General features: G+C 58.2%; 1 protein-coding gene across 1 annotated transcript; it reads left to right on the top strand.

Annotated features, from left to right (window-relative positions):
• Nucleotides 1-287: 287 nt before the first annotated feature.
• On the top strand, nucleotides 288-17284 carry EPS8L2 (EPS8 signaling adaptor L2). Its single transcript, XM_063093715.1, has 21 exons — nucleotides 288-358; nucleotides 3485-3608; nucleotides 3712-3767; nucleotides 4566-4630; nucleotides 10119-10280; nucleotides 10821-10970; nucleotides 11062-11141; nucleotides 11267-11403; nucleotides 11481-11551; nucleotides 11652-11778; nucleotides 11891-11979; nucleotides 12063-12137; nucleotides 12329-12477; nucleotides 12611-12743; nucleotides 12986-13098; nucleotides 14437-14542; nucleotides 15233-15352; nucleotides 15541-15613; nucleotides 16000-16180; nucleotides 16268-16400; nucleotides 16476-17284. The coding sequence occupies exons 2-21, from the start codon at nucleotides 3565-3567 to the stop codon at nucleotides 16554-16556; spliced, it is 2145 nt and encodes a 714-aa protein (XP_062949785.1). The 5' UTR covers nucleotides 288-358; nucleotides 3485-3564; the 3' UTR covers nucleotides 16557-17284.
• Nucleotides 17285-27100: the final 9816 nt, after the last annotated feature.

Below are 27100 nucleotides of genomic sequence, written 5' to 3'. Positions count from 1 at the left end.
CAGGGCTGCCCCTGCCGGGATGGCCCGTGCAAGGACGAGCTCGGGGCCCCACCCTGCGCGTCCAGGGCCCGAGGCGGGTGTGGGGGGCCCCCGGGGCGGACCCGCTGCGGGCGGAGCTGGGGCCGGGCCGGCGGGGCGGGGCGTCCGGGGCCCCCCGCCCCCCGCCCCTCGCGGGCCCGCCCGCCCTTGGTGACTCTGAACCTGTCGCTCAGGTTCCTCCTATCCCGGGCCCGCCCCGGCCCGGCCCCGCCGAGCGTCCCGCCGACCGCGGGAGACCGAGCGCTGCGGCCGAGGCGCCAACAGACGTGCGGACGGACGGACGGACGGACGGCCGCCTGGGGGACGCGCGGCGCAGCAGGTGAGCGCTGCGGCGGGGAGCTCACCCGCCCGGGCCTCGGTTTCCCCAGGTGGCGATGGGACCCCGGGCTCTGGGCCGGGGCTCCGGGGCCGGGCGCGGGACGCGGGGCCGCTGCCTCCCCTGGAGCCAGGCCGAGGACCGGGGCCGCTGCGCCCCGCCTGCCCTGTCGGTCCCGGGCGGCGGGGTCTGTGGAATATTTTTAAGGCAGGGGTCCATGACTCACCCGCTCCGGCCGGCCCTCTCCCAGCCCTGGGGCTTCGAGAGGTGGTGAGGGGGTGCTCCCACCCCCGGGGACAGGCTGTGGCCTCCTGAGGACCTGACCCTGGAGATGTGCGCAGCTTGCAGACTCTCTGTAGGTCACAGCTCAGGAGGCACTTCCTGGGAGTCCGAGCCCAGAAGGAAATCCAGGGCCAGGCAGGCATCAGGCTGGTGAGAGGGAGGCCGGGGGTGGGGCTGCAGGAGCCCTGCTCGGGCCAGATCCCGCAGGTGGGCTGGTAGAGGCCTAGGGCCTCCGACCTGCAGCCGTCCAGGTTCCCAGTCCCTGTGCCAGGCTGGCCGGGGCTGCCCCTTTGCATGGGGTGTCCCTGGTGACAGGGCAGACCACCTCTGTCCCCACCCCTGTGTGCAGCCCTGCCCCCTCCGAGGTCCCACCCTGTGCCCAGGTCTGTCCTGGGCCCTGCCTAGAACCCACACCTTGTGGGCCCAGCCCTTTTTGGCCCTCTCTGCCTGCCTTGGTCTCCCCAAGCGCACCTACCCCCTCCCCACTGCAGCTTCCCAGGTTTATCCCTCCCTGCTACGGGGACAGGGACGGGGCTTTCCCCCAGACCACAGCTCCCAGACCAGGTCACAACCAGAGCCTGAGGGGGTCTCCCCAATTCAGGGCCCCACCCAGCTCCCACAAGGGCAGCCAAGAGTCCTGTGACTAAGCTGTGCCTCACCGAGGTCACTCAGTGTGTGGAGGTGGAATTTGCACTAGGAGCCAGTCTCTCTGCCCTGCCTGCCCTGCTGGGGCCTCTTCCCCCGGCACTGCCCCATGACCCGCTGAACAACCAGGCGCCAAGCTCAGACCTCCCTTCACACCCAGAAAATGACCTCAGTAAAACCAAAGTGCAGGGCTGACCCATGGCTCACTCAGGAGAGTGTGGTGCTGATAACACCAAGGCCACGGGTTCAGATCCCTATTTAGGGATGGCTGGTTAGCTCACTTTGGAGAGTGTGGTGCTGACAACACCAAGTCAAGCGTTAAGATCCCCTTACCAGTCATCTTTAAAAAAAAAAAAAAAAAGTGCAGCTAGTGCCTTCAAAGCCCTTGGATGCCTGGGTCAGGCAGCCCAACCCCATGGCCCAGTGGTTACATAGTGTCCTGCCCCAGTCTGCTGAAAAGCCCCCGTGGGAGTGGCCTCCCAAGGGCCTGCAGGTGGCCCCTTCCACAGGCACTCCATGACCCAGATGCCTGTGCCTGAACACCCCCTGCCTGGCCCCTGCCTGGGCCTGAGGCCCCCACCCTGCCCCAGGTGGCTGAAGGCCACAGTGTTTTTAGCCTAGGCTTCTCCAAGGGGAAGGGCCACGTGTCACAACCTGCGTGTGTCTGTGTGTGCCCGCAGGCCTGGGTCTGCAAGGACAGGTTTGTGTTTCGCCCAGGTGTGTGTGTACCTGGGTACACGTGCTGGCACCCTTGGCTGAGCCCGCCAGGAATCCCATTAAGCAAACACTCAGACTCACCCACTGAGGTCACAAACATTCCACACATTCTCCATGGATAGATGGACTGAGGGATCTGGCCAGGCTCCTCTGGGGAGCTAGGACCCGTGGTGGCATGTGGAAGGGGTGGCAGCAGTGGCCATGCCCCTCACGCCTCCCAGGAGCCCTCCATCTAGGCAGGAGCTGGTCAAACCAGAAAGTCTTTGGGTGCCTCAGGCCTGCTCCCTCTCCCTCCATACTAGCAGACCTGGCTGGTGACCCCCACCCTGGCAGACCCAGACACTGAAGCCTCAGCAGGAAGGCCTTGCTGGTGACATTTGGCAGGAGGCAGACTGGGTGGATCCAGAGCCCCATGGATTCCCCTTGGGGAGCTGGCCGCAGAGCCACAGGACAGCCAGGATGCCTGTCCACCTGCCCTTCCAGGGACATGGGGCAGCCCAGCACTGGAGGTCCCCATGGGACAAAGCCTGCACTGAACAAGTCAGCCTGGCCCAGGGGCACTAAGCTCTCACCCTCACTCCAGGGAAGGTACCAGGGTCCAGACCAAATCAGACACTGTCCACTCCAGCAGCCAGGCCTCAGGTTCTCCACAATGCAGCTGGGGAGAGATGAGGGCTGGGGCCAGAGAAAGTCTCTAGGGATTCTGCCCCAGGAGAGGCCTTGTCCAGGAGAGCGGTCATCCCCCACTGGTGACCACCCTCTCGTCAGTAGTGCCAAGTGCTGGTGCCTCTGGTTTGGGCTCCCAGCCTCAGGGAGACTCCTTTGAGCCCCCACCTCACACCCACCCACCCAACACCTCCCTCGCACCCGGCCCCTGCTGCCAAAGGTCCTGTTCTGGGCTGCCCAGCCATCTCCCATCAGGATGAGGAGAGACTGCACCGCCCAGACTGCCTTCGGGTACCCAGGACCCCAGGATTCCTGCCCTTGCAGCCGCTTCCCTGCTCAGGCCTCCCAGGCCCAAGAGGGAGCCAGCAGCTGGCCTCCTTACTGGGGTCCGAAGGGGGCTGGCACGTGTGGCCACCTGTTCATACGTGTGCAGGAGCCCCTTGGGGCGTAGTCCTGGGGTGGAGTAGGAGTGGTGGGCTGAGACCAGGTTTCGCTGTGGGCTCTGTGCCCCACCCGCCTCAGGGCCATTGAACATTCTGTGCCCTCTGTTTGCACTTCCTCCCCTAGACAGCCTCTGGGGGTCCCTACAAGTGGCTTAGGGTCTGGGGCATGATGGGGCCTCACTTGGAACACAGGGAAGGGGGCTCTGCTCCCTGATGACCCCCTGCCCAGGCACCCTGAGGAATCTGGCCAGGTTAGTGGGCTCCAGTTCCTGGATCTGGTGTGGGAGGAGGAAGAAACCCAGGCCCTGACCTTGGAGTAGCGAGGCCACTGGCTAGGCCAGGAGGGGGTGTCAGCTCGGCTCCTCTGTCCACTCAGGTACAGGCCAGGAACTGAACCCCAGACTTCGGCCACACTGAGGTCCGCCCTCCCCGTCGCTGGCTGCCAACAAGGACACCATGAGCCAGCTGGGGTCCGTGAGCTGCTGCCCGGGTGCCACCAAGTGAGCCCCATCCCGCCCACCGCCCACCCACACCCCCGCCCAGTGAGCAGTCCCAGGGAGGGGTGTGGCATGGGCCCTGCCCTCACCTGCCCCTCCCCTGCAGTGGCAGCCTGGGCCGGTCTGGCAGTGTGGCCAAGATGAGCGCCAAGGACCTGTTTGGTGAGTGAGGTTTGAGGACAGGTTGGACCCAGCAGGGGAGGAGCAGGGAGGCATGCCCCTAATGGGGACAGCCCTCTTGCTGCCCCATGGCTGTCCCTGGCCTGACCCAGGGAGCTGCAGCCTGGTAGGAGACTCAGATCAGCCCTGGGCACCCGAAGGAGGCCTCTGGACTCGGACCCACCTGCAGCTCCGAGGTCCCTCCCCAGCTCCTGGCCGCTGAACACTCCCTTCTTCCCCACAGCAGTAAGGGGAGAGGCCTTTACGAATAATTTAGGGAGCATCAATATTGATTCCGCTGCGCTCCACGCTGCAACCTGATCGCAGAGGGGGCAGGGGTTCGGGCGGGACAGAGTTGCCAGGTGTCTGCTCCAGGAGGGGGGGGCCTGGCTAGTCCCCACTCCCCCCAGGCACGCCCCCTCCCCTGCCAGCTCATCCACACTCCTCATCTGTGCTTTAGGACTGGAGAGCAAGAAGCCCCTGGAAAGGGCAAGGAGATTTTATCTGGCAGCTCTTAGGATGGGGAACACTTTGGCCTGGACCCTTCCCCTAGGAAGATGGGCACGGGGGTGGGGCCAAGCCTCCTGTGTCCCCCGTCAGGATGGAGACTCCCAGTCACAGGCTGCCCCCTCCCCACTGGGGGCATCGCTGGGGGTCTCTCCTGGGAGAGGGAGAGGGCTTCCTGCGGGTGTTCGTTATCCCCAGGATGGGCCTCAATGGCATTTCACACCCCTGCATCCTCCCCGGGGCACCCCCCTGGGTCCCGCCCTCCTGGGGTGAGTGACGGTGTCTCCCGTGCAGAGCAGAGGAAGAAGTACTCCAACTCCAACATCATCATGCACGAGACCTCCCAGTACCATGTCCAGGTGAGCCCCAGCCCCCGGGGAGCACCCCCTCTGCACGGCATCCCAACTCCGTGCTCCAAGATCCACGGGAAGGTGGGGAAACTGAGGCCCAGGGAGATGTGGCCAGCCCAGGCTCTGACACCCACAGCAGCAGGGGGAGGCCAGAGTGGGAATTGCCCCACTCCTGTCCTGGGCTCAGCCTCCCTCCAGTCGTGGGGACAGGGAGCCCCGCCCTGGGGAGCAGGCGCTGGTGGCTGGGGATACACCCTGGTGCTGTCAGCCCTAGGTGGGACGAGCCCGTGGAAGGAAATTGTCATCCTGGCCCCAAAACAAAGAACCAGATTAGGAGGAAGAGGGCGAACAGAGATGCCCTTTATTGAGCGCGGCCCGGCTGGGAGGCTCGCAGGCCTGAGTCTCAGTTTTAATTCACACTTGGAACTCAGGAAGTACGTGGGGTTTTTTTTTTTTTTTTTTTTTTTTTTGTCGTTTTTTCGTGACCGGCACTGGGTCACCGCGCTCCCAGCGTAGCACTCTACTGAGTGCGCCACTGGCTCGGCCCAGGAAGTATGTGTTTTAAATGGCCTTCCTTGCCTGGGAGCTGGCCGGGTTCCTCTCTGTGGTCCACGCCTGTGGGGAGGTAAGGGGGACCTGAATCTAGGGTCCTCCTGCTCCGCAGCCCCCATCGTGGCCCACCTGCTCGCTGGTGGCTCTTGTCTTCCCACCCCACGCGGGGCTCCACGCCCGCAGAGGCCAGGCGTCGCTGTTCTCTGAACCTCAGTTTCCTTGTCTACAGAACGGGTCCAAAGAATCATGGGAGTCCCTAAGGCTCCCGAGCCTGCTGAGTTGGGGTGACCAGGCGGAGCCTCCCCACCATCTCAGTGACTGATGCCAGCTATGTTGAGGGGACAGGGCATGGAGGGTCGCTTTCCTTCTCAGGGGTGGGGCTTTGCCTACCCGGTGAGGAATCACCCGGGGCCTCCCAGCCCACCTCCTGGACTTTGGCCCACGCTGGCCCGGCTCGGCCAGGCGATTGTGAAAGGCTCTGGCTACTGAGGACCTTTCCCGCTGGCTGGGGGAGTGGGTGGGGCTTCCCTTCCTTCCAGACAAGGAAACTGGAAACTTCCGCAGGGTCTCTGTTCACACACGTCAGCACAAGCTCCTTATGTGTGCGGCCAGGTGTCGGACTAGAAACACCTCTTAATCATTGGCTTGTCAGTTCATTGCCTAGCTGTCTTCCAAAGAGCAGAAGTGTTTCATTCTGATGACGTCCGATTGTATCCACTTTTTTATTTTATGGTTTTATGGTTTCCTGGTCTCCTGAGACAAAGCCCCCTGACTGGGGCTCTGAGTTCTTCCTGTGTTTTCTTTTGGATGCTCCATAGTGCAAGTTTCCGCATTTACGTATCCATTGTAAATTCATTTTTGCACGTGGTGTGAGGCAGGGCTCAGGTTCATGTCTTCCCCATGTCAATGTCCAGTTACAATGAAAAGACTTTCCTTCCCCCGTGGAATTATCCTGATGCCTTTGTGAGAGATGGGCTGGTTGGGCACAGATGGGGCTGTTTCTGGACTCTGCCTCACTGACCTGCTGTACTGTTCCACTCCTTGTAGTTTTATCGTCAGTCCTGAAATCAGGTGGTTTGAGTCCTTCAACTTCACTCTTTTTCTTCAATATTTTCCTGACTATCCTCAGTTCTTTGGACTTTTGTATGTATTTTAGAATCAAATTATCCATTTCTACCCCCCAAAAAAGGCTGCTAGAATTTTGATTAGCATTGAGTCCAATCTATGAATCAGTTTAGGGAGGCCTGACATCTTAATACCGTCTTTCTTTCTATCCCCTAATACAGTTTGTTTCTCCTTTTATTAGGTCTTCTTTAATTTTGGGGTTTTCGTCATAGAAGTCTACCTATTTTTGGTTAAATTATTCCTCAGGTATCTGATTTTTATACACTCTTGTAAATGATATTGTTTTTATATTCCATTTTCCAAGTGTCTGTTGCTAACGTATAGAAGAACAATTGAATTTTGTATGGTGATCTATTGTCCTAAGACCTTGCTAAATTTGCATATTTTTTCTAGTGATTTGCTTGTAGACCCACTGGGTTTTCCATGTATGCAATCATATTGCCTGAAAATAAAGATGGTTTTTTGCTGCTTATTTTTATGCTGCTTGCTTGTTTTCTTGCACCGCTGTCCTGGCCGGGGCCACCAATACAAGGACGAGTGAAGGGATGGGAGTGGACTCCGACCTCGTGTTCAGCTGAAGGAGAGAGCAGCCGGTGTTCGTGTGCTGCGCGTGTTCCTAGACACCCTTTACTGGAGTGAGGAAGTTCTTTTACATTCTTTGTCTGCTGAGTTTTTATCATGAAGGGTGTTGAATTGTGTCGAATGCTTTTTCTGACTCCATTGAGATTTATTCACTGCTGCTAATGTAGTGAATCACATTGATTGATTTTTTTGAATGTTGAATCAACCTTGCATTTCTTGGATAATCCTCAGGTATTTATGGTGTCTCCCCGTTTTTATGTGTTGATGGACTAATCTGCTACACTTTGTCAAGGACTTTTTGCATCGATGTCCATTAGAGATGTTGGTCTGTAATTTTCTTCTCTTATAATGCTCTTGACAGGTTTTGGTGTCAGGGTTACTCTGGCCTTATGAAACAGGTGGACAAGTGTCTCCTCCTCCTCTGTTTCAGAAAAAGTTTGTGAAAACTTGTTATTATTTCTTCCTTGAATATCTGTTAGGATTCACCAGTGAGGCCGTCTGAGTACAGAGTTTTCTTTGTGGGAAGGTTTATGACTCTTTCCCTTTTCATGCCTGTAAGATCTGTAGTGATGTCCACTCTTTCCTTCTGGTTTTTGAGAGTTTGTGTTTTCTGGATCAGTCTTCCTAGGGGGTTATCAACTTTATTAATCTTATTGATTTTATTAATAAAATTAACATTATTAATAATTATTAATTTATCAGCCTTTTCAGAACCAACTTTGGGCTTCATTGGTTTTTCTGTATTGATTGTCTGTTTACTAGTTTGTGGGTTTCTGCTCTTAATTTCTTTCCTTCCACTTACTTTGGATTTTATCTGATTGTCTTTTTCTAGCTTCTTGAGGTGAAAGCTTAGCTCATTGATCTTAAGTCTTTTTTTCTAACATATTCATTGAAAACCATAAGTTTTCCTCAAATCATTGCCTTAGTTATATCCCACAAATTGTGATTTGCATGTTTCCTCCTCACTTTCATTTTCTGTATGTATGTTTTCATTATCATGCAGTTCAGAATATTTTCTGATTTTCCTTGTGACCCATTATGTGACTAATTTCTCTTTCCTGTACGGGATCTGAACCCGTGGCCTGGGTGTTGTCAGCACCACATTCTCCCCAGTGAGCCACAGGCCGGCCCTGTCATTTTACTATTGGTCTCTACTTTAATTCCATTATGGTCAGAGAACATATTCTATGGTTTCAACCATTTTAAGTTTCCTGAGACTGGTTAGGGCCCAGCAGTGTGGTTGGCTGTGCTGTGCTTTGCTGACAGTGTGCATTTCTGGTTTAACCCTGCCTCCTGCAGACCACAGAGCTGCCTGACACTTCACTGCGTGTTTCTGCCACTTATTCCTCAACCTGTTGATGAGCACATAGGCTGGGTCCAGTTTTTACTATTACAAATAGTTCTGCAGTGAGCAACCTTGTACCTGTGCCTCATTTTGCACGTGCATGGGTTACCTACAGCAGAATTGGGACAGGAACATGCGTGCACCTTGGTGGGTGTCAGCAACTTCTCCCCAGAGAGGCTGGACAGGTGCTGGATGAGAGTTTCCATTTCTGCATATCTTAACCCGTAAGTGTCACCCACAAGGGATTTTAGCATTAGTGAATAGAATAGGTCAAAAATTCAATTGCTGATTCACTACCAAAATAATAGTCTCAGAGTTTCAGTCTGCAATTCTTTTATTTAATGATATTGCATACAATTTTCTACATTAAAAAGTTAGTTATAGGGCCGGCCTGTGGCTCACTCGGTAGAGTGCGGTGCTGATAACATGAAGGCCACAGGTTCGGATCCTATATAGGGATGGCCGGTTTGCTCGCTTGGGTGAACGTGGTGCTGACAACACCAAGTCAAGGGTTAAGATCCCCTCACCGGTCATCTTTAAAAAAAAAAAAAAAAGTTAGTTACATGTATTTTTCTGTAGACTCTCTGCTCGTATCATTTGCCACTTTTTCTGGTGGGTGTCAATCTTTTACTTATTTACATATTCATTAATTTACTCATTCATTTATTTTTGGTGTCCTTAATTATTATATTTAACAAGACAGAACCGTTAACAAAGTGAGTGCTATCATTGTGATACATGTTGGTGTTTTTCTATATTAAGAATATTAGTCCTCCATCATATCTATTACCTATGTTTTTCCCACTTTCTTGGTTTTTTGTTTGTTTGTATATGGTATTTTTTTTCAGGCATGAATTTTTTTTTTTTTTTTTTTTTTGTCTTTTTTTTATTTCGTGACCGGCACTCAGCCAGTGAGTGCACCGGCCATTCCCATATAGGATCCGAACCCGCGGCAGGAGCGTCGCCCGCTCCCAGCGCCGCACTCTCCCGAGTGCGCCACGGGCTCGGCCCTTCAGGCATGAATTTTTAATTTTTTTGTTAAGTCAAATGTATTGGTCTTTTGAGCATCTGGATTTTCTTTCTTGTGTAGGAGAATCACCCTGTGGAAAAAGCCTTTCTAAGATTATCAGAATCGTCTAGTATTTTCTTCTAGTGGTTTTATGGTTTTGTGTGTCACAGTTGAGTCTCTGACTGTCCTGGAGTTTAGGTCGGTGTTTATCCAGATGTCCCAGCGTCGTTTACTGAATCAGCAGGTGTTTGCAAGACTGAGGCAGACACTAGAGAGCCTGGCTGGAGGAGGCGGCCTGAGCTGGGCTTGAAGAGACAGAGACCAGTGGTAGAGGCACAGGGCGGGGGGAGTTGGACTGGCCAGGGATCCCCACGAACGCTCATTCGCACACGTCCACGGAGGGCCTGCTGTGTCCTCTGCACTGTCCTGGGCACTGGGAGACAGCTGCAAACCCAGTGGCCAGAACTTCTGCCACCAGGCAGTGAGCACAACAGACAACAGACCGAGAATGCATCACACACAGCACGATGCGGATCATGAAAGATGAAAACAGGGCAAGTCAGGGATGTGGGGGCCAGGCAGCCAGGGATGGCGGTGTCTCAGAAGGAAGAGAGAGCTAGGGAAGACCAGGGACAGTGAGCACAAAGGCCAGTGGTGGCCAGGAGATGGGGTGCGGTGGGGATAGGGGTGTAGGCTGCAAAGCAGTTGGAAATTTTTTTGAGGGTTTTATCAAGGCTTGACCACGGTCCCCCATAGACCTCCACCAAGGCTGAATGGAGACTCCCCCACCTGAGATGGGACAGTGGCCCCCTCGGGACCCAGGCTGTGGCCCGGGCTCCTGACACGAGGAGGCTTTGCCCAGCAGTGACCACCTGCTCCCCCAGCACTTGGCCACATTCATCATGGACAAGAGCGAAGCCATTGGGTCTGTGGATGACGCCATCCGGAAGCTGGTGCAGCTGAGCTCCAAGGAGAAGATCTGGACCCAGGAGATGTTGCTGCAGGTGAACGACCAGTCCGTGCGGCTGCTGGATATTGAGTCTCAGGTATGGCCTGGAGCGGGAGTGGGCTGGGGAGGCGGCGTCTGCCCTCTGCTTTGGCCCAGGTGTGCAACCAGACCTCTCTGTAGGGGTGGGCATTTTCCATCTGAGGACAGGAAAAGGGTGGTCAGGGAGGGCCAGATGGAGCCAAGACTCCAGGGGAGCTGTGGGCTGCCTAGGCCAGCTTTGCTCCACACTGCTGGGGCTGCTGGCTGCTGCCCAGCGTGTGTCCAGGGCTATGTCCTGGTCAGGAGCACTTGTCCACCAGCTGTACTGGAGCCAGGGCCCAGCTGTGTCCAAGGGGTCTGTGCTCCAGGCATGTCCACAGCTGTGGCCATTCCCTGTTGGTGTCTGTCTGTGTCTTTGGGCCATGTCCGGGCCAGGTCCCTTTTCGTGTCTGTGAGTTACGTATTATCTGTGTCCGTGGTACAAACCCCACATGCTGGGCCCACAAGCCATGCCCAGTTTTGGAGCCACATCTGTGGTGCGTTCCATGCTGTGGCTGTAGCCGACCTCCGTGTCTGAGCCCGACCGCCCTGTGTGCAGGAGGAGCTGGAGAACTTCCCCCTGCCGACGGTGCAGCACAGCCAGACAGTGCTCGACCAGCTGCGCTACCCGTCGGTGCTGCTGCTCGTGTGCCAGGACGCAGAGCAGAGCAGGCCGGACATCCACTTCTTCCACTGCGATGAGGTGGAGGTGAGTGGGGCACCGAGGTGGGCCTGGCCACGAGCCACGCGATGTCATCCAGGGCGCGGTTGTCGTCTGGCCTGACGCCCTGTCCCCCCAGGCAGAGCTGGTGCACGAGGACATCGAGAGCGCGCTGGCCGACTGCCGGCTGGGCAAGAAGATGCGGCCGCAGACCCTGAAGTACGGTGGGGGGGTCAGGGGAGTGATGTCCCAGGGCAGGATGGGGGGCTGCAGGCTGGGCGGAGAGGGGTCAGCCCCGCAGCAGGGCCGCAGCCGGGCTGAGCAGGGCCGTCCTCACCCCCCAGGGGGCACCAGGAGAAGATCCGGCAGCGGCTGTCGATCCTGCCCCCTCCCCAGGGCCCAGCCCCCATCCCCTTCCAGAGCCACGGTGAGGACTCCCCTCAGGCCAGGAACCGCGTGGGCCCGCTGCTCGGAGAGCCAGGTAGGCCAAGGGGCCGGGCGGGGGCTCCGCGTGGGGCCCGTGGGGTGGCCTCGGTCCGCAGCTGCTCTGCCCCTCAGGCTACCGCTGTCGGGAGTCACAGGACGAGGAGCCGCGGGCCGTGCTGGCTCAGAAGATAGAGAAGGAGACGGTGGGTACCCGGGCCTGGCGGGCAGCCCCTCCCCTGGGTGCAGGGCTGTCCCTGCAGCAGGTGGAGTGTCTGAGGCTCCCCCCTGCCTCTGTGACCCCAGCAAATTCTCAACTGCGCCCTGGATGACATTGAGTGGTTCGTGGCCAGGCTACAGAAGGCGGCCGAGGCCTTCAAGCAGCTGAACCAGCGGAAGAAGGGCAAGAAGAGGGGGAAGAAGGGGCCGGCAGGTGCGGCAGGGCAGGCGGGCGGGCGCCCCTGAGCTGGGGGAAGGTCGGGCAGGCGGGTGGCCGGCGTGGGACAGACAGCAGGACCCACTGGGCTGCCCTGTCCCTCCCCCAGAGGGAGTCCTCACGCTGCGGGCACGGCCCCCGTCCGAGGGCGAGTTCGTTGACTGCTTCCAGAAAACCAAGCTGGCCATCAACCTGCTGGTGCGTCCGCCTGTGCTGCGGCGAGGGCGGCGGGTGCGGGGCGCCCCTGCCGTCTGCCTGCCGTCTGCTCACTCTCCCCCCAGGCGAAGCTGCAGAAGCACATCCAGAACCCCAGCGCGGCTGAGCTCCTGCACTTCCTCTTTGGGCCTCTGGACCTGGTGCCTGGGTTGGGCGGGGGCTGCAGGGTCTGCGGGTGGGAAGCAGTGCATATCTCGGGCAGCCCGCCCCGGGCTGGGGTCCACCCTCCCAGGGCACCAGAGTCCCAAGGGCCAGTGGCCCTGCTGAAGGTGGCTGGGCAGTGGGCTGGGGTCTGGTGGTGGGGCCCCCTCTGAACCCCACTGTGCCCCAGATCATCAACACCTGTGGTGGCCCAAACATCGCGCGCTCCGTCTCCAGCCCCCTGCTCTCCTGTGATGCTGTGAGCTTCCTGCGTGGCCACCTGGTCCCCAAGGAGATGTCACTGTGGGAGTTGCTGGGGGAGACCTGGACGCGGCCCCGGTAGGGCAGGGCAGGGCAGGGAGGAGCAGAGCAGAATGACGTGGGGTACAGGGCGTGGACCAGGATGGGGGTCCTGGGTGGGCAGTTCTGGCGAGGGGGGGCACAGCTGATCCACAGGTGTTCCCCCACCCAGCTCTGAGTGGCCACGGGAGCCACAAGTACCCTTCTACGTGCCCAAGTTCCACAGCGGCTGGGAGCCACCCCTGGACGTGCTGCAGGAGGCTCCCTGGGAGGTGGAGGGGCTGGCATCCTCCCTCAGTGACCAGGTCAGAGCACCAGCAGTCCTGGCTCCCACCCCGGCCTGGCCATCCACCTGTCCACTCCTGCTGGCTATCCAGCCCACCTCTGCCCACCACCCTTGCTGCCCCTGCAGCCACGGCTCAGGCTTCCCCCAACCCCTGCCAGCTGAGGCAGCCCCACGGCCCCTGTCCTGTGCTCCCTTGTCCTGGGACCCAACCTGTCCCCACCCTTTTGCCCAGCCTCTGCCCCAAACCCACTTTCCCTACAGCCAACTCCAGTGGGCCGACCAACTGTTCGGCACTCCCCAAAGCACAGCCTCACTTCTGAGCTCACAGCCCCGGGGGACGCCGGAGCGCCTGTCAGCTCCCCACATACTCACAGGTGAGCCCCTCGAAGTGACAATGTGACGCCCACCTTCAAAGCACAGATGCTCCAGTGCAGGCATGCTGCCACCAGGTGGTGACCAGAAAGGCTTTGTTCAAGTGGTTCAAAATACCACTTTCCAAATTAGAAGCAGAATTTCATTTTACGTTTATATTAGTATATGATCGAAGAAAAAATTTCAAAAGTCACACAGAAACTCACTACCTTAATGCATCAGCTTTTTCCAGGCCTCCACGTTTACGTTTTAGAATGAAGGTTAGACAGTTATCAAACCATCCAACTTAAATGGTTTCGTCAAATGCTGCCACTTGTTGGGGCTTTTGGGACTGATTTAGGCCAGCCTCTGACAGAGCCGGAGAGGGGTCTGGGCAGTGCAGCCTCCCTGCCCTGCCCCCCTACACCGTTTCCACAGTGGACAGAGCACAAGCCCAGGGGACTAGGGGGTCCCCATCCTCCCTTGCCTCCCTTCCTTCCTTCCGTTCTCACTCCTGGCCCAGGATCTTCCTGGGGAGTTCATTACCCTGCTAGACACCAGGATTTGGTTTCTGGAGGGGAGGGGCTGGATATCCATATTTTAGACACACACTGGCACCCACAATCCCTGCCTAAGACGACTATTAAGACACTTTCGCACCCTCAGATTTCCAGTCCCTGACCTGCACCCTGGCCCAGTCCTGACAGCCCCCAGCCCGGGCTCCAGGAGCTGCCTCAGGCCCCTGCCCCCTCATCTCCCCGGTGCTCCTGGACAGAGAGTAGCCCTAAGATCAGGGCCAGGTTGAGCAGGAGAAATGTCCCAGCCTGGGTGGCAGCCACAGGCCTGCTGTGTGCTGAAGCCAGGACCTCCCAACCAGAGCTGGCCCCCATGTCCCTGCGGGGTGTGGGCCCAGCCCCAAGAGAGGAGCTTGTGGGCAGTCCCCCGCTGTACATGCATGAACTGCTTCAGTACCCAGAGAGACTGTGGCTCTGGAAAAATCCCGGCCATCCTTGGTCAGCTGGGGGAAGCCGTGACCCTGTCCGGGCACATACCTGGCTCCAGTTCACCTGGGGAGCTGGGCTGGTGACCCCGGAGGTGGCCTGGGCTGGGGCCAGCCCTGTGGTGCCACAGGCCCCACACCCCGCCCGCCTCCCACCCGCCCCACCTCCGCGCGGGGCCCCAACGCTCTGGGGCTGCCGCAGTTCCCATTCCTGGCTGATGAGCCGCAGCCTTTCCGCTGCGACCTCGAAAGCAGAACGGACGCAGCCGTGAACCTGGAAAGCTGCTGCCCCGCAGTCCCTGCCCAGCCCAAGAGGAGACCTCAGCCTGCCCTGAGCCTCAGCACCTCCTGTTCCACGCAGGGGCTACCAGCCAACGCCAGCCATGGCTAAGTACGTCAAGATTCTCTACGACTTCACAGCCCGCAATGCCAACGAGCTGTCAGTGCTCAAGGATGAGGTCCTAGAAGTGAGTGGGGGGCCGGGGGTAAGGCTGCCAAGGGGAGGGGAGTAGGGGAAGGGCCTCAAAGGAGGGGCTGCCCATGGAAGGTCGGGGCAGTGGGCTGGAGGCCCAGCTGTGTGACCCCAGGACATGGCTGGGCCGGCTGGCCCCTTTCCCCAGGGTCCTTACCCCTGGGCTCTGATCTGGATCCACAGGCTGGGCCTCCCCAACCCCCAGCACAGCCTAGCTGAGAGGCCTCCCTGTCTTGGGGATCCCCAAGGGGATGCAGGGACCCCTGTGATGACTGGGCCCAGGCTGGGGGGTGGGCAGTCTCTGTGCCAAGTGGGGGACCCTCCAGTGGAACCTGGCAGGGGCTTGTCACTCGCACCCACCTCAGGAGCCCCCGCACACCGGCTGTCTCTGTACCAAGCCTGAATCCAGGCCATCACCTGGGGGACAGAAAGTGGAGCAGGTCGGGGGTGGCAGGAGGGTGGTCTACATCCACAATCAGGTTAAGAGGCTCCAGGACCCCGCTAAGGCCGTGCAGGGGCAGGCCTAGGATGGAAGGGTGGGGCCGGGCGCCCGGAGGACTGAGGGAGGGCTGGGCTCGGGGGAAACCTAGCGCTCCCCGGGCTGTCTGTAGATGGGGTTCGCCTGGTGCCAGTGGCTGGAGGGTGGGTGGCCGGGGCGGTGGCGGCCTGACGGCGCCCCCGGCAGGTGCTGGAGGACGGCCGGCAGTGGTGGAAACTGCGTAACCGCAGCGGCCAGGCCGGCTACGTGCCCTGCAACATCCTGGACGAGGCTCGGCCCGAGGACGCCGGCGCGCCCCCGGAGCAGGTGAGCCTGGGGCAGGGGCCTGTTCCGTCCCACGGTGCGGCCGGAGAGGCCGGGGCGTGTGGGGCGCCCGGGGCCTGGGCCGGGAAGGAAAGGCTGGTCCTCGGGCCGTGGGGGCCCCGGCGGGTGGGGGGACGAGCGGAGGCTGACGGCGCCCCCAACACCCGCCGCCTCTTCCCCACACCCCGCAGGCCGGTCAGAAATACTGGGGTCCCGCCAGCCCGACCCACAAGCTGCCCGCGAGCTTCGCGGGAAATAAAGACGGTGAGGGGCGGCTCCTGCCGCGGGCCGGGGCGGGGCCGGGGCGGGGCGGGTCTGAGTGGCGGGGGCGGGGCGAGGGCTGGGGGCGGGGCGGGTCTGAGCGGCGAGGGCTGGGGGCGGGGCGGGTCTGAGCGGCGAGGGCTGGGGGCGGGGCGGGTCTGAGCGGCGGGGTCGGGGCGAGGGCTGGGGGCGGGGCGGGGCGGGGCAGGTGAGCGGTGGGGGCGGGGCTGGGGGCGGGGCGGGTCTGAGCGGCGTGGGAGGGGCGAGGACTGGGGGCGGGGCGGGTCCGAGCGGCGGGGGCGGGGCGAGGGCTGGGGGCGGGGCGGGGCAGGTGAGCGGTGGGGGCGGGGCTGGGGGCGGGGCGGGTCTGAGCGGCGGGGTCCCCGCAGAGCTGATGCAGCACATGGACGAGGTCAACGACGAGCTCCTGCGCAAGATCAGCCACATCAAGGCGCAGCCGCAGCGGCAGTTCCGCGTGGGGCGCAGCCAGCACGTGCACCGGCCGCTCACCTACGAGTCGGGCCCCGGCGAGGTCCGCGCCTGGCTGGAAGCCAAGGCCTTCAGCTCACGGTGAGCGGCGCGGGGCGCGGGCGCGGGCGGCGGAGCTCGAGGACCCGGGGCCGCCGCCCTGACGCCCGCCTGTCCCCGGCCCTCCAGGGTCGTGGAGAGCCTGGGCATCCTGACCGGGCCGCAGCTCTTCTCGCTGAACAAGGACGAGCTGCGGAAGGTGTGCGGGGAGGAGGGCGCGCGCGTGTACAGCCAGCTCACCGTGCAGAAGGCCGTCCTGGAGGTGAGGCCGCCCCCTGCGCCCGGCCCCTGCGCGCCGCGGCCCCGGCCCAGGCTGAGGCTGCCGCCCCCTCCCTAGAAGCAGCAGAGCGGGTCGGAGCTGGAGGAGCTCATGAGCAAGTTTCACTCCAAGAACCAGAGAAGGGAAGAAAACAGCTAGACCCGGCCGCGCGAGGGTGCCCGGCCCAGGTGGGGACCGCACCTGCTCGGGCCCAGCCGCAGTGCACGGAGCGTTACTTTTACATGCGTATGTATTTTGTACCAAGGGCGTGGAGGGGTGTGGTGCTGGGGGGACGGCTCACCTGCCGGGGCCACGCGGCCTGCCCTCAGGCCCAGCGACACTGCAGGGGGCCTCTCTGCCACCCCAGCCCACACCCACCTGCCCACACCAAGGTCGACCTCAGCCAATCCTGCGGCCTGGCGATGCCAGCCCCTCATCCGCCTGCTCCCCGCACCCCCGAGGCCACAGAATTCCCCTGGAGGTGGGTGGGGCCTCTTCTGGCCTCCCAGACCCCATGACGCTGACCCCCATCTCCACCTGCTTCGACATCCACCTGCACCCGACTGCTCCCCCACACCCCAGGATGGGCTGGGGCTCCGTGCTGGCCAGGCTGGTGACCTGCACCAACCCAGAGTGCTGCTTCTGAGGGCCGCCTGGGGAGGAGCCCCAGGCACGTGCTGTGTATCCCTTCACCCTTTCAAGGACCGAGGATGGACTGGACACTAGTACTGATTTCAGATACTCCCCACCCCACCCTACGGAACCCAGGACAGGAACTTTCTCTACCCAAGTCTCAAGCTAGCCAAGCTGTGGGTCCCACAGCCTTGGACTGAGAGTCACACCCCAAAGATGAGAGGCGGTGGAGGAGCCAAGGCTGTCATTAAATCAAGTCCCTTAGCAGCTGTGTGTCTCTGTGGGCAGGGGCGGGTCCTGGAACACCCCCTTCCCCAAACTATGCCTTTCCTAAGGGTTGTCGGGCAGAGGACAGGCCACGATCAGGCCGGGCTGTGGACGTTCAAAGGCAGGTTGCTCACTCACTGAGCCTGGCGGGAGACCAGGAGATCGTCTCCCCCCACACCCATTGGAGAGGACCCGAGAACATTCCTGGGAGGCGAAGGGCTGAGAGAAGTTCCCTGCCCTTGCCTCTCGCTGTGGCCCTTGCTGGACACGTACCTAAGTGGGAGTGCTGGGGAGCCAGAGCTGGGGGCAAGCCAGGAAGGGGTGTGAGTCACAGGAGCCTGGCCAAAACCGGATTTGGAGAGCTTAGCCCCAAGCCGATTGAGCGCCCAAGAAGAGGGCGTGGGGCCCACAAAACCCAGCTGACAGTCCCCTGAGGCGGCATCAGTGACCGCACCTTCACCCTCTCTGCGAGGAGCACCTGACACGGTCCAGTGTCCACCTGAACTCACCTGAGCCCTACCTTGGAGGAGGCCTTTGGCGCCCTCTGCTGGCAGCACTGCGTGTTGCCGTAGGTGGCCGCCAGGGGGAGCCCTAGCACCGGACCGGGAGGGAGTCGTCGGCCTGTGTGTCCCCAAAGCAGCTGGTGGACCCAACTCTGGGGTGGAGTATCCGAGGGCCCAATCCTGGGGTCTCAGCCTGGTGGGCAATGGTGACAGCAGGAAGGAGGTTGGGGCTGGTGGGGTGGGGCTGGGGAGCGTGTGTCCCTGGGCTGGTCTGACACTGAGCCAAGCCTGGTCCCCAGGCCTCTGGAGACCCCCACTCCCAGACTCCCAGCTCACATGGGCCACACTGGGCCAAGCCTTTCCAGCAGTGCCTGGCCAAGGGAGCTGGGGGTGTCTGGTGCCCTCTGAGCAGACTTGACGGCCACTGCCCCTTGACCAGCAGGGACAACAGGGTCCACCCTCCTTCTCGGATAAGACCCCACAGATCGGGAGGTAGTCCCACGAGGAAAAGGGGAGGGGTGGGGGCGCCCTCGGATCTAGTGAGTCAGGAACTAGGAACTACCAGGGGTGGGACAGGTGCAGGGATGGGCACACGGGTTCCACCTGCTCCAGAAGGGGCCTCTGCTGGCCCAGAGATCCTTGACCCTGGAGGTGGGCAGGGACTGCCCCCAGTCCTGGCCACTCCCTCCCTCTCCCACCTGCCCCTACCAGCAGTGCTGGGCCTTCATCAGGGTGGTCTGGATTTCCAGATTGTGCCTCCGGGCTGGGCCACTAAGCTCCTTGGGGCCCCACCTCCATCGACCTTATTTCCTCCCGCCCCCCTCCCCACTGCTTCCTCACCGTCTTCCCCCAGTCCCATTCCCACCCACAGGCTGCCACCTGCTCTGTCCCCATTCTGCTTCCTGGACAGCAGAGGCGGCCCCAAGTCCCAGGCCCCTCAGCCCGCCGACCTCAGACCCCAGGCCCCAAGCAGAGCGCACTCCCCAGGAGCTGCTGGTTCCATGGTGCCCTGGATCCACCTGTCTGCTCAGGCTTCTGAGTTCCATGAAGTTGTTGCTGTTTCTCCAGGGGGCTTCCCACTAACTCCTGGGACCCTTCAAGAGCAGGAAGGGGGAGGTCCAGGTCAAAAATGGTGGCGGTGGGGGCGATCCCGAGTTTCTCGGCTGCTGGGTCGGTCCCTCCCACAGAAGGGCGGCCTATGTTGAGTGGCACCCATGGCAAGGAGGGCTCAGCTCGCATGTGGAAGGCCCTCACCTACTTGTCGCGCTCCCGGGGTGGGACGGAGCGTGCTGAATGTTTTCCTAAAGCCACACCACGGAGAGCGCGAGAGACCTGAATTCATCGCCTACCCCCAGCCCCACGTCGGGTCCAAGCCCTTCCCTGGGGAGACGACAACCATACTCTACTCCATAACCCTGATGTGAACCTGCTTCCAATTGGCTGTGAAGACAAAGAGAACCCGGACCACCACGCAGGCACCAGGGACCACGGCACTGGTTTGGGTCATACCTCTGTACACGGGCCAGAATAGCGTACCCCCGGCCCTTCGCTCGCCTTCTTTACTCGCATCAAATGATGACCAATGTACTGGTCTTCCATCCCTTTGCTTTTGCAGAAGGTGGTTTAAATTAAAAACTTAAACTTAAAAAAAAAAAAAGCAGGAAGGGGCCACTGACACCATTTTCCCAAGGTCACACAGCAGCAGGGCCAGCCGGCCATGGGTGTCCCCCGCCTTGGCCACCCTTCCCAAGTGTGAGGAATCCACCTTCTGCTCTGAGGGTGTCACTATCCAGAGCGTGCAGATTAAGGGTTGACAAATCATAACCGTCATGCACTGAGCACTGCCCTTCTGCATCCGGTGGCCTCCGCAGCCCCAGGAGGCAGGCATGGACGAGGAAGGAGGCACAGCAGGGCCAGGCCGCCTGCCCAAGGCCCCAGAGCTGTGGGCGGTGGCTGCAGCTCCAGTGCGATCTTGCCTGATTTCAAGGTGCACGTCTCTGTATACAGGAATAAACAAACCAGGGTGTTTTTCCTATATTCCTACTCAGCAACAGTCAACACAGAAGACCTCTGCGGCCAAATGTGGGGGGTTTCTCCCCACCAGCAAGCAGTCTGCAGCAGACAGCAGCTGGGTGTCCTCTAATTCAAATCAATTTTGACATGATCTACCCAGTAGTAGCGTCAGATCCCACAGGCAGAAGCCTCAGTCACCACGACTGCCCCAGCCACTTCCAGTGCCAGTCGCAAGCTTCAGGTGATTTTGCCCATGCTTCGGACCAACCAGCCATAAATCAGGGTGCCGTGGCCCACTCCTCAGATTTGATTAATTTGCTAGAGCAGCTCACGGAACTCAGGGACATGCTTCTGTTCACTGGTTTACATACAGGATATTACAGTGGACACAGATGAAGAGACACACAGGGCGAGGTGTGGGGACGGGCGCAGAGCTTCCATGCCCTCCCCGGGCACCACCCTCCAGGAACCTCCACTGTTCAGCCCTCCGGAAGCCCCCCGAGCCCAGTTCTCTTGGGTTTTTATGGAAGCTTCATTGCGTAGGCAGGACGGAAGCGTGGGCGAGTGTGTAGAAGTGTGAGTGGACAAGGGTCTGTCCCAACGCTAACAGCCTGGACGGGGAAGCCCAGCGAGGCGTCTGCTCAGGCTCTTCTCGGCCGCTCTGTGCAGCCTCCTTCCTCCAGGGCATGGGGGAAGCCCTTCTGGAATGAGAATCTGACCCCATTCCCAGTATGACCCCAATCAGATTAAGGTAGGTCGGAGAATTTCTTTATGGCCAGCTCGGAGACAGAAGGGCTTGAGGAAATAAGAGTCCCTGCTTGAGAAACCAGGAACCAAAGACAAAACCCAGGAATGCCTATCACAGTGCCCTTAGTCACTCACCCCCTGCCCCCACCAATGCCTGCCAGACAGGTCAGCAGGAAACAGGGAGGGTCGGGTGGTGCCAGCCCTGGTGGGGCCTGGGCTGTGGGGTCTGACCACGGTCGGGGGGGGGTGTCCACACTGGGCATGGAGGAAGGCCTGAGCTTCAAACCTCACACCTCAGGGAGGGTGGTTCGAGCTGCCAGCCCAGGACCCCTCAAGCTGGTGGGACCGCCAGTGGCCACCAGTCTGTGCCACCAGCAAATATCTCCACAAACAAGGCCCGTCTGTGTCTTGGGGACAAGTGTCTCTTTGTGTCTTTTATTCCCCTGCTCCCCCCACAGCTGGCCTTGGCCACCCCTTCTTGCTCAGGCCAGGCAGACACAAGGGGCTTCCCACGCCACTTAGGAAAGAATTTTGCTCTTTCTTTTTAAAAAAACATATTACAAAATAGTTGATCTACCAGGAGGTTGATGGGATGACACAGGTGGTGAGAACTTTCCTTGGCCCCAGCACAGGGCGCACCCGTTACCTGGGGAGATGGCACTTGACTGTCAGTGGTCGCCCCCCAGACCAGCAGGGAAAGCAGTCACAGGTGAGGGTGGTGCTGAGAAAGTGGCTCTGTAGGTGGAGAAACATAAAAAGGGTCCCTACTGGCCCTCACAAAAGTGAATGAGCCTCAGAACACTCCGTGTAACGTGACAGTGACAGAACTGGCAGGTCTCACAGGAGAAAATGAAGAGGACAGCTTTGCGGTCAACCGCAGGAGCTTTCTGCACAGAATTTCAGAGAGGAGTGGACGAACTTGATTTTGTCAAAACTAAGGACTTGCATTCTACAAAGTCCACACAGATGGCTGACGGGCTGGCATGGAGCCATGGAAGACCCTTGCGATGCTAAAACCAAACGGAGCAGGTGCCCGGCACAGCAGCTCTCCAGACGGAGTCCAGGGGTCCCTGGGGGACCAAGACCCTTTCAGGGGGCCAAGAGCTCTAAACTATTTTCATAACAAGGCTGAGAAGCGTTCTGTGGTTGAATTGTGTTCCATCCCAAACCTATATGTTGGATTCCTAAATCCCAGCACCTCAGAATGTGACCTGATTTGGAAATAGGGTCATTGTAGATGTAATTAGGTAAGAGGAGGTCATGCTGGAGTAGGGTGAGCCCTAACAAATCAAAAGGGAAAATTTGGAGACAGACACATGGAGAGAACACCATGTTAAAATGAAGGCAGAGATCGGGGTGAAGCTTCTACAAGCCAAGGAACACCCAGGCCGGCAGCAGCCACCAGCATCTGGAAAGAGCCTGGGACGGATCCTGCTCACAGCCGCAGAAGGAACCAGGCCTGCGGCTCCAAGATCCCAGCTTCCCAGCCTCCAGAGCCGTGACACAATAAGTTCCTGTGGTTTAAACCGTCCGCTCTGTGGTGCTGTGATGGCAGCCCCAGGAAACTCATCCAAGGTCACTGTCCTCGTACACGTGCACGTGCTTGCACAGACACGAGCATGGCCTGACTGGGCAGGTCCTCCTGGGATTGGAGCCATAATCCCTGACGTTGAGATCCCAAAAGATCAAAATCCCTAAGGATCAAAAGTCCCTAAATCCCTAATGTAAAATCCTGAAAATCACAATCCTGAAATACTAAAATCCTGGATGTTGAAATAGCACAAAGATGGCACAGAAGACGGGAAAACCTAACAGGGGACACTCGCGTCACTGTGTTGAATCCCAGGAGAGTTTCAACAGCAGCAGCACCACGTAGAGAAGGAAGCAAACATACCCCGGGGACAGCCAGGCCCTGAGAGAAGAAGAGCAGCTACTGACCGACCGAGGCATCAGAATGTGCAGGTGATGGCGGAAGTCGCCCGCTCTTGCGGCCCACCTCTGTACAGTCGCCCCCACCTGTCTCTGTGACACACTTTGTCATATATCGAGTATTCTTTTTTTTTTTTTTTTGTCTTTTTCATGACCGGTACTCAGCCAGTGAGTGCACCGGCCATTCCTATATAGGATCCAAACCCGCGGCGGGAGCGTCGCTGCGCTCCCAGCGCCGCACTCTCCTGAGTGCGCCACGGGCTCGGCCCTCGAGTATTCTTTTTAACATTTTTTTTTAAGTTTTTTCCCCACTATTCTAAACCGTCATCATTATTTTCTTACAACTCGCTGTGCTGTGTGTTTAGTCTCTGCATCGTCTCCAGTACTGGAGCTACACACTGTGTAAAGGCTTTCAGAGTCTTCATGTGTTTTATGCAGTTTTTGCACGTTAGACTCTGTGAAAGTGCATTGTCACGAGGCCAACTTCACGTGCAAGCTCTTGTGCATATGTACAAACGTTGAAACTTCCTCAATAAACAAAGAAATGCCCTTTCTGTCCATCTGCATTTGTGAAAGGTAGAACCTGTGGCGGCCTCGGCTCTTAGGGAGGCTGCACATTGGTGTGACGCATCGCGGCTTCTCAGGTTGTCATCACGGTGTTTCAGACGATGGCAGTTACGGAACTGGGTGCACAGTTACCAGCCACAGCGGCGTGTGTTTATACGTCTTGCTTTTGCCTGTTTCTTTATGAATACGGTTCATCTGCTCACAGCTGTCATACCTGTGTTACTGTCCTTAGCATACCTGTTTCTGCTCGCAAAAATACATATGTCGTCACCGCTGACTTTATTGTGTTAAGTGGCCTAGGAAGAGTTCTGTCGTGTTTTTATGTTTGTCATGTAAATACATGTCTCAAATAATTTAAAAAAAAATTTTTTTTTCAGAATTATATTTTCAGGATTTTGATCTTTTTGGATTGTGATTTTGGGGATTTTAGACTACAGGGATTTTGATCTTTTTGGATTTCACCATCTGGCATTACGGCATTTGCTATTGCATCTTTCAGGATTCTGATCGCCACCCGCCCGTCCTCTGCCTCCCCACCATCCACCCACGGGGCAAGAGGGGACAGGTCAGTCGGGATGTCCTGGGCAGACCAGCACACGTCACAATTTTAGCGCAATCCCGTCTCGGCCGGGCGCGCGAGCATCGGGTGTGCTGCACGCGGGTGTCCGGCGTCCCAGGAGGAGCTCCGGGCGATGCCGCAGCTGGGGCTGCACTGGCCACCCTCGCCGGGTGACTTGAAGGACACGTTGCCAATGTGGGGTGCTTGTTCAGACCCGGGCGCTTGGCAGACGTTTTTCCCAGAATGAGCAAAGTGAACACAACCAACGTCTTCGTTGCTGAAACAAATCCACCTGCGAGTGGCAGGTAGAATTTTGGAACCTGACCTGGAGGCCCGATGACCTGAGGAGCTCGGCGGTGACGTCGGTGGATGCAGACGACCAGTGCAGGACGTCACACCACTACCACAGGCCAAAGAGCCACTCACAGAAGGCCCCGGTCACCCAAAACGCCTGTTAAAGTGCTCGTCCCTTTCCCCAGCACAGACCTGGGAGAAGCTGGATTTTCTTCACCTACTTCACCCAAAGCAAGTGTCCTGGTGACCGAGGCAGTGCAGGGACCAGCTGCCAGGGACCTGCCATCGAGGAGACCTGCAGCAGTAGGTCCTAACGCTGCTCCCCTCACTGACTTTTGTTTTTAAAAAATGTAATTATCTTTCAGAAAAATATGCACTTTAAGTGTTAAATCCTAGCTCCCGTAAGTGCCACCAACAGCACGTTGTCGTTGCAGCTAAACGGGCTGAGTTGCTCACCGCAGGGAGTGGCGCACCTGCCTGCAGTCTTCGCGGGGCCTGAGGGGCAGGGGGCCACGCTGGGGTGTGTGCGAGCTTTGGGGCTCCTGCGTAACGAGGGTCTTTTGGAGGCTTGATTTGGATTCGGCAAGTTGAAGACATAATTTATTCAGGATTGAAGGACACATAAAGGGTTTGAAGTGAGTCTGGAGACTCCGAGCCTGGCTGAGCTGTCTGACTACAAGTCCTGGGCAATGACTTTCAAGAAGTTCCCAAAGCAGACAAGGCACTTGAAACCTCATCGTCCTGGGAGGGTTCCTGGTAGGTCACGCAGCCGGTGAGCTGGGCCCTGTCGATGGTGTCCTGTGATGGCCTGCTAGTGTTATTTTAAAAGGAACGAATACATGCATATCTTCAAATTTTCATAGTTTTATGTTCTTTTTTTTTTTTTTTTTCTTTTTGCAGTGGCCAGTACAGGGATATAAACCCGTGACCTCGGTGATACAGGGCTGAGCTCTGACCAGCTGCACTAAGCGGCCAGCCTACGTTCTTATACTGTAAACACTGGTAGATGACGCTCACTCAGACAAAAGTTCTTTGGGGCGTTGGATACATCTTTAGAGTTCAAAAGACTCCTGAGGCCCAACAGTTTGAGAATCGATGATGTGGAATGTACAGGGAACTCCTGCAAATTGACGGGAAAAAGCCGGCAAGCCTGGCAGAAAACAGGCACAGGCTGAGTTCGCAGAGGAGAGGCCACAGGCCCAGCGAGTCCCGTGGCGGGAGTGCAAACTCGGTCACCAGAGACAGGCGAGGACAAGGCAGGCCTGGGACGGCACCGCAGCAGCCACGCAGCGAACGCCACAGGGAGCTACGCGGGGAGCAGAAATAATGTACAGAAACGCGCTGCGTGGAACGGAGGAAAGAGGCCACGTGCGAGGCAGGCCGCGGATCAGGGAACGCAGGCACGAGGAGGGAAGAATCGGGTACTGGAAACAATGTCCCTTGCACAAGACCGCGTGCAAACAACGGGACTTCGAAGAGTTATTTAAGGACACGGAGTGGATCTAAAAGGGAGTAAATATATAAATAAAAAAGAGGGATGGGCTGGCGGGTTTGTTCCGTGGTTAGAGCGCAGCATTGTAACACCAAGGTCGAGGGTTCGGATCCCCACACTGGCAAACCACAAAAAAAAAAGAAAAAGGAAGAGTGTGAAAGATTAACAGGTAAAGCACAGCAGCACCGTGAACAGCCAAATACCCCCCAACCCAAGAAGTCAAACCCCCAAGGACCCCACCGTCATATCCCCACCTGTTACTGAATTAGGCTGTTGGGTCACAATGTCATCAAAATGTACAGAGTATCCAGCAGAATTTAAGGCAAGCACCGCGTTATTAAGAAGAGACAGACTTACGCATAAGGGAGAAAACAGTAGAGAAGCTGTCTCTGTCTCTCGAGGGCCGGTGGCGCGGGTTCTTAACGGCAAGTCTTCCCTCAAGTGATGTCAGCATCTTGTCTCGACGACCTCTGATGTCTTCCCTGGTTGTGCAGGAGTCACTTCCAGGAGTGTTGTGCATGCAACTCCCAAAGGGGTGTCAAGGTCAACCTGTAATTTAGTTTTTACAATCACAGGCAGAGACAGAATGGGTGGATAATGATGTTTTAAACAAAGAACAAGCCTTGGGGAAGGGGGTTTGCAAGTCATTGAACATCTGCCCGCTTCTTATCTCAGTTTATCTTATCACGGTGGGCCACAGCCTAATCATGTGCCCTGGGGGTCCCATGACTGAGCAGTGGAAAAATGACAGTGTCCTCTGCAGGGAAAATGGAGTCAGTTTGGTTCATCCCCAGCCTGTCTCACGCCTACTCCCCGACAGTTATTGCTGTTCTGAATTTGGGGTTTATCATTCTGATGGGCACATTTATATTTTTATAACATGTGTACGTCCCAGAAACACTGCACACGGTTGCTGTGGGGGGTTTTCAGGAAGTTTTAAGTGTGTGTGTGACAGGAAGTTGAAGCGAGTCTCACCTTCCCCCACCCAAGGCTGCATACAAGACAGTTGGAAGAAAAAGGAACAACGGGGCAGCTCCCCGAGTCAGCGGGAAGTTCAGTTGCAAAGTCAGTGGGCACCTCCCTCTCCCAGTCAGGCAAGTCTCTAAGAGTGACCGAGGACCCGGCCCCTGCAGCCACTGCCCAGGAGGATCCCCTCCCTTCCTTCCTCACTTCTGCAGGTGGGACGGCACGGGACACATACACCTGCCGGCTTTCTCACCCCACACAGACCTAAAACATGCTGAGGACCCTGCAGGACATTGAGGTGACGGGAGGGGCGGGAAAAGAAGCTGTGCAGAGACAGAGTCAGGGACCCGGGGGTAGGCAGCCTCATGCTGCACACAAGGTGGGGGTGTCCCTTGGGCCTCCAAACAAGCCAACGCCTTCCTCGAGTCTCATATCTCTCCCCTCCCCTCCCGGGGGCCTTTGTGGCACACCTTGGGTCACGCAGGGAAAATGCGTAAAAGGGGACTGAGCTGCCCGCCTGGCCCTGTGGGGCCCTGTGCCTGCCCACACAGATTTGCCCCTAATCCTGCGGACGTCTCTCTGTCCCTGTGACATCGTCCACCCACGCGCAGGACCAACGGTGAGTGAGCACCAATCAAGTGGAGCTTCTGACTTGCTGACTTTTTTCCTTCTTTTCGGAGGTAAAATTTACGTGCAGCAAAATGCACAGTTGAAAGAGTTTTGGCAAATGCGT

Source organism: Cynocephalus volans, chromosome 4, assembly GCF_027409185.1.
Source record: "Cynocephalus volans isolate mCynVol1 chromosome 4, mCynVol1.pri, whole genome shotgun sequence".
Classification (NCBI taxonomy): domain Eukaryota; kingdom Metazoa; phylum Chordata; class Mammalia; order Dermoptera; family Cynocephalidae; genus Cynocephalus; species Cynocephalus volans.
This window is presented reverse-complemented; position numbering and strand designations above follow the sequence as displayed.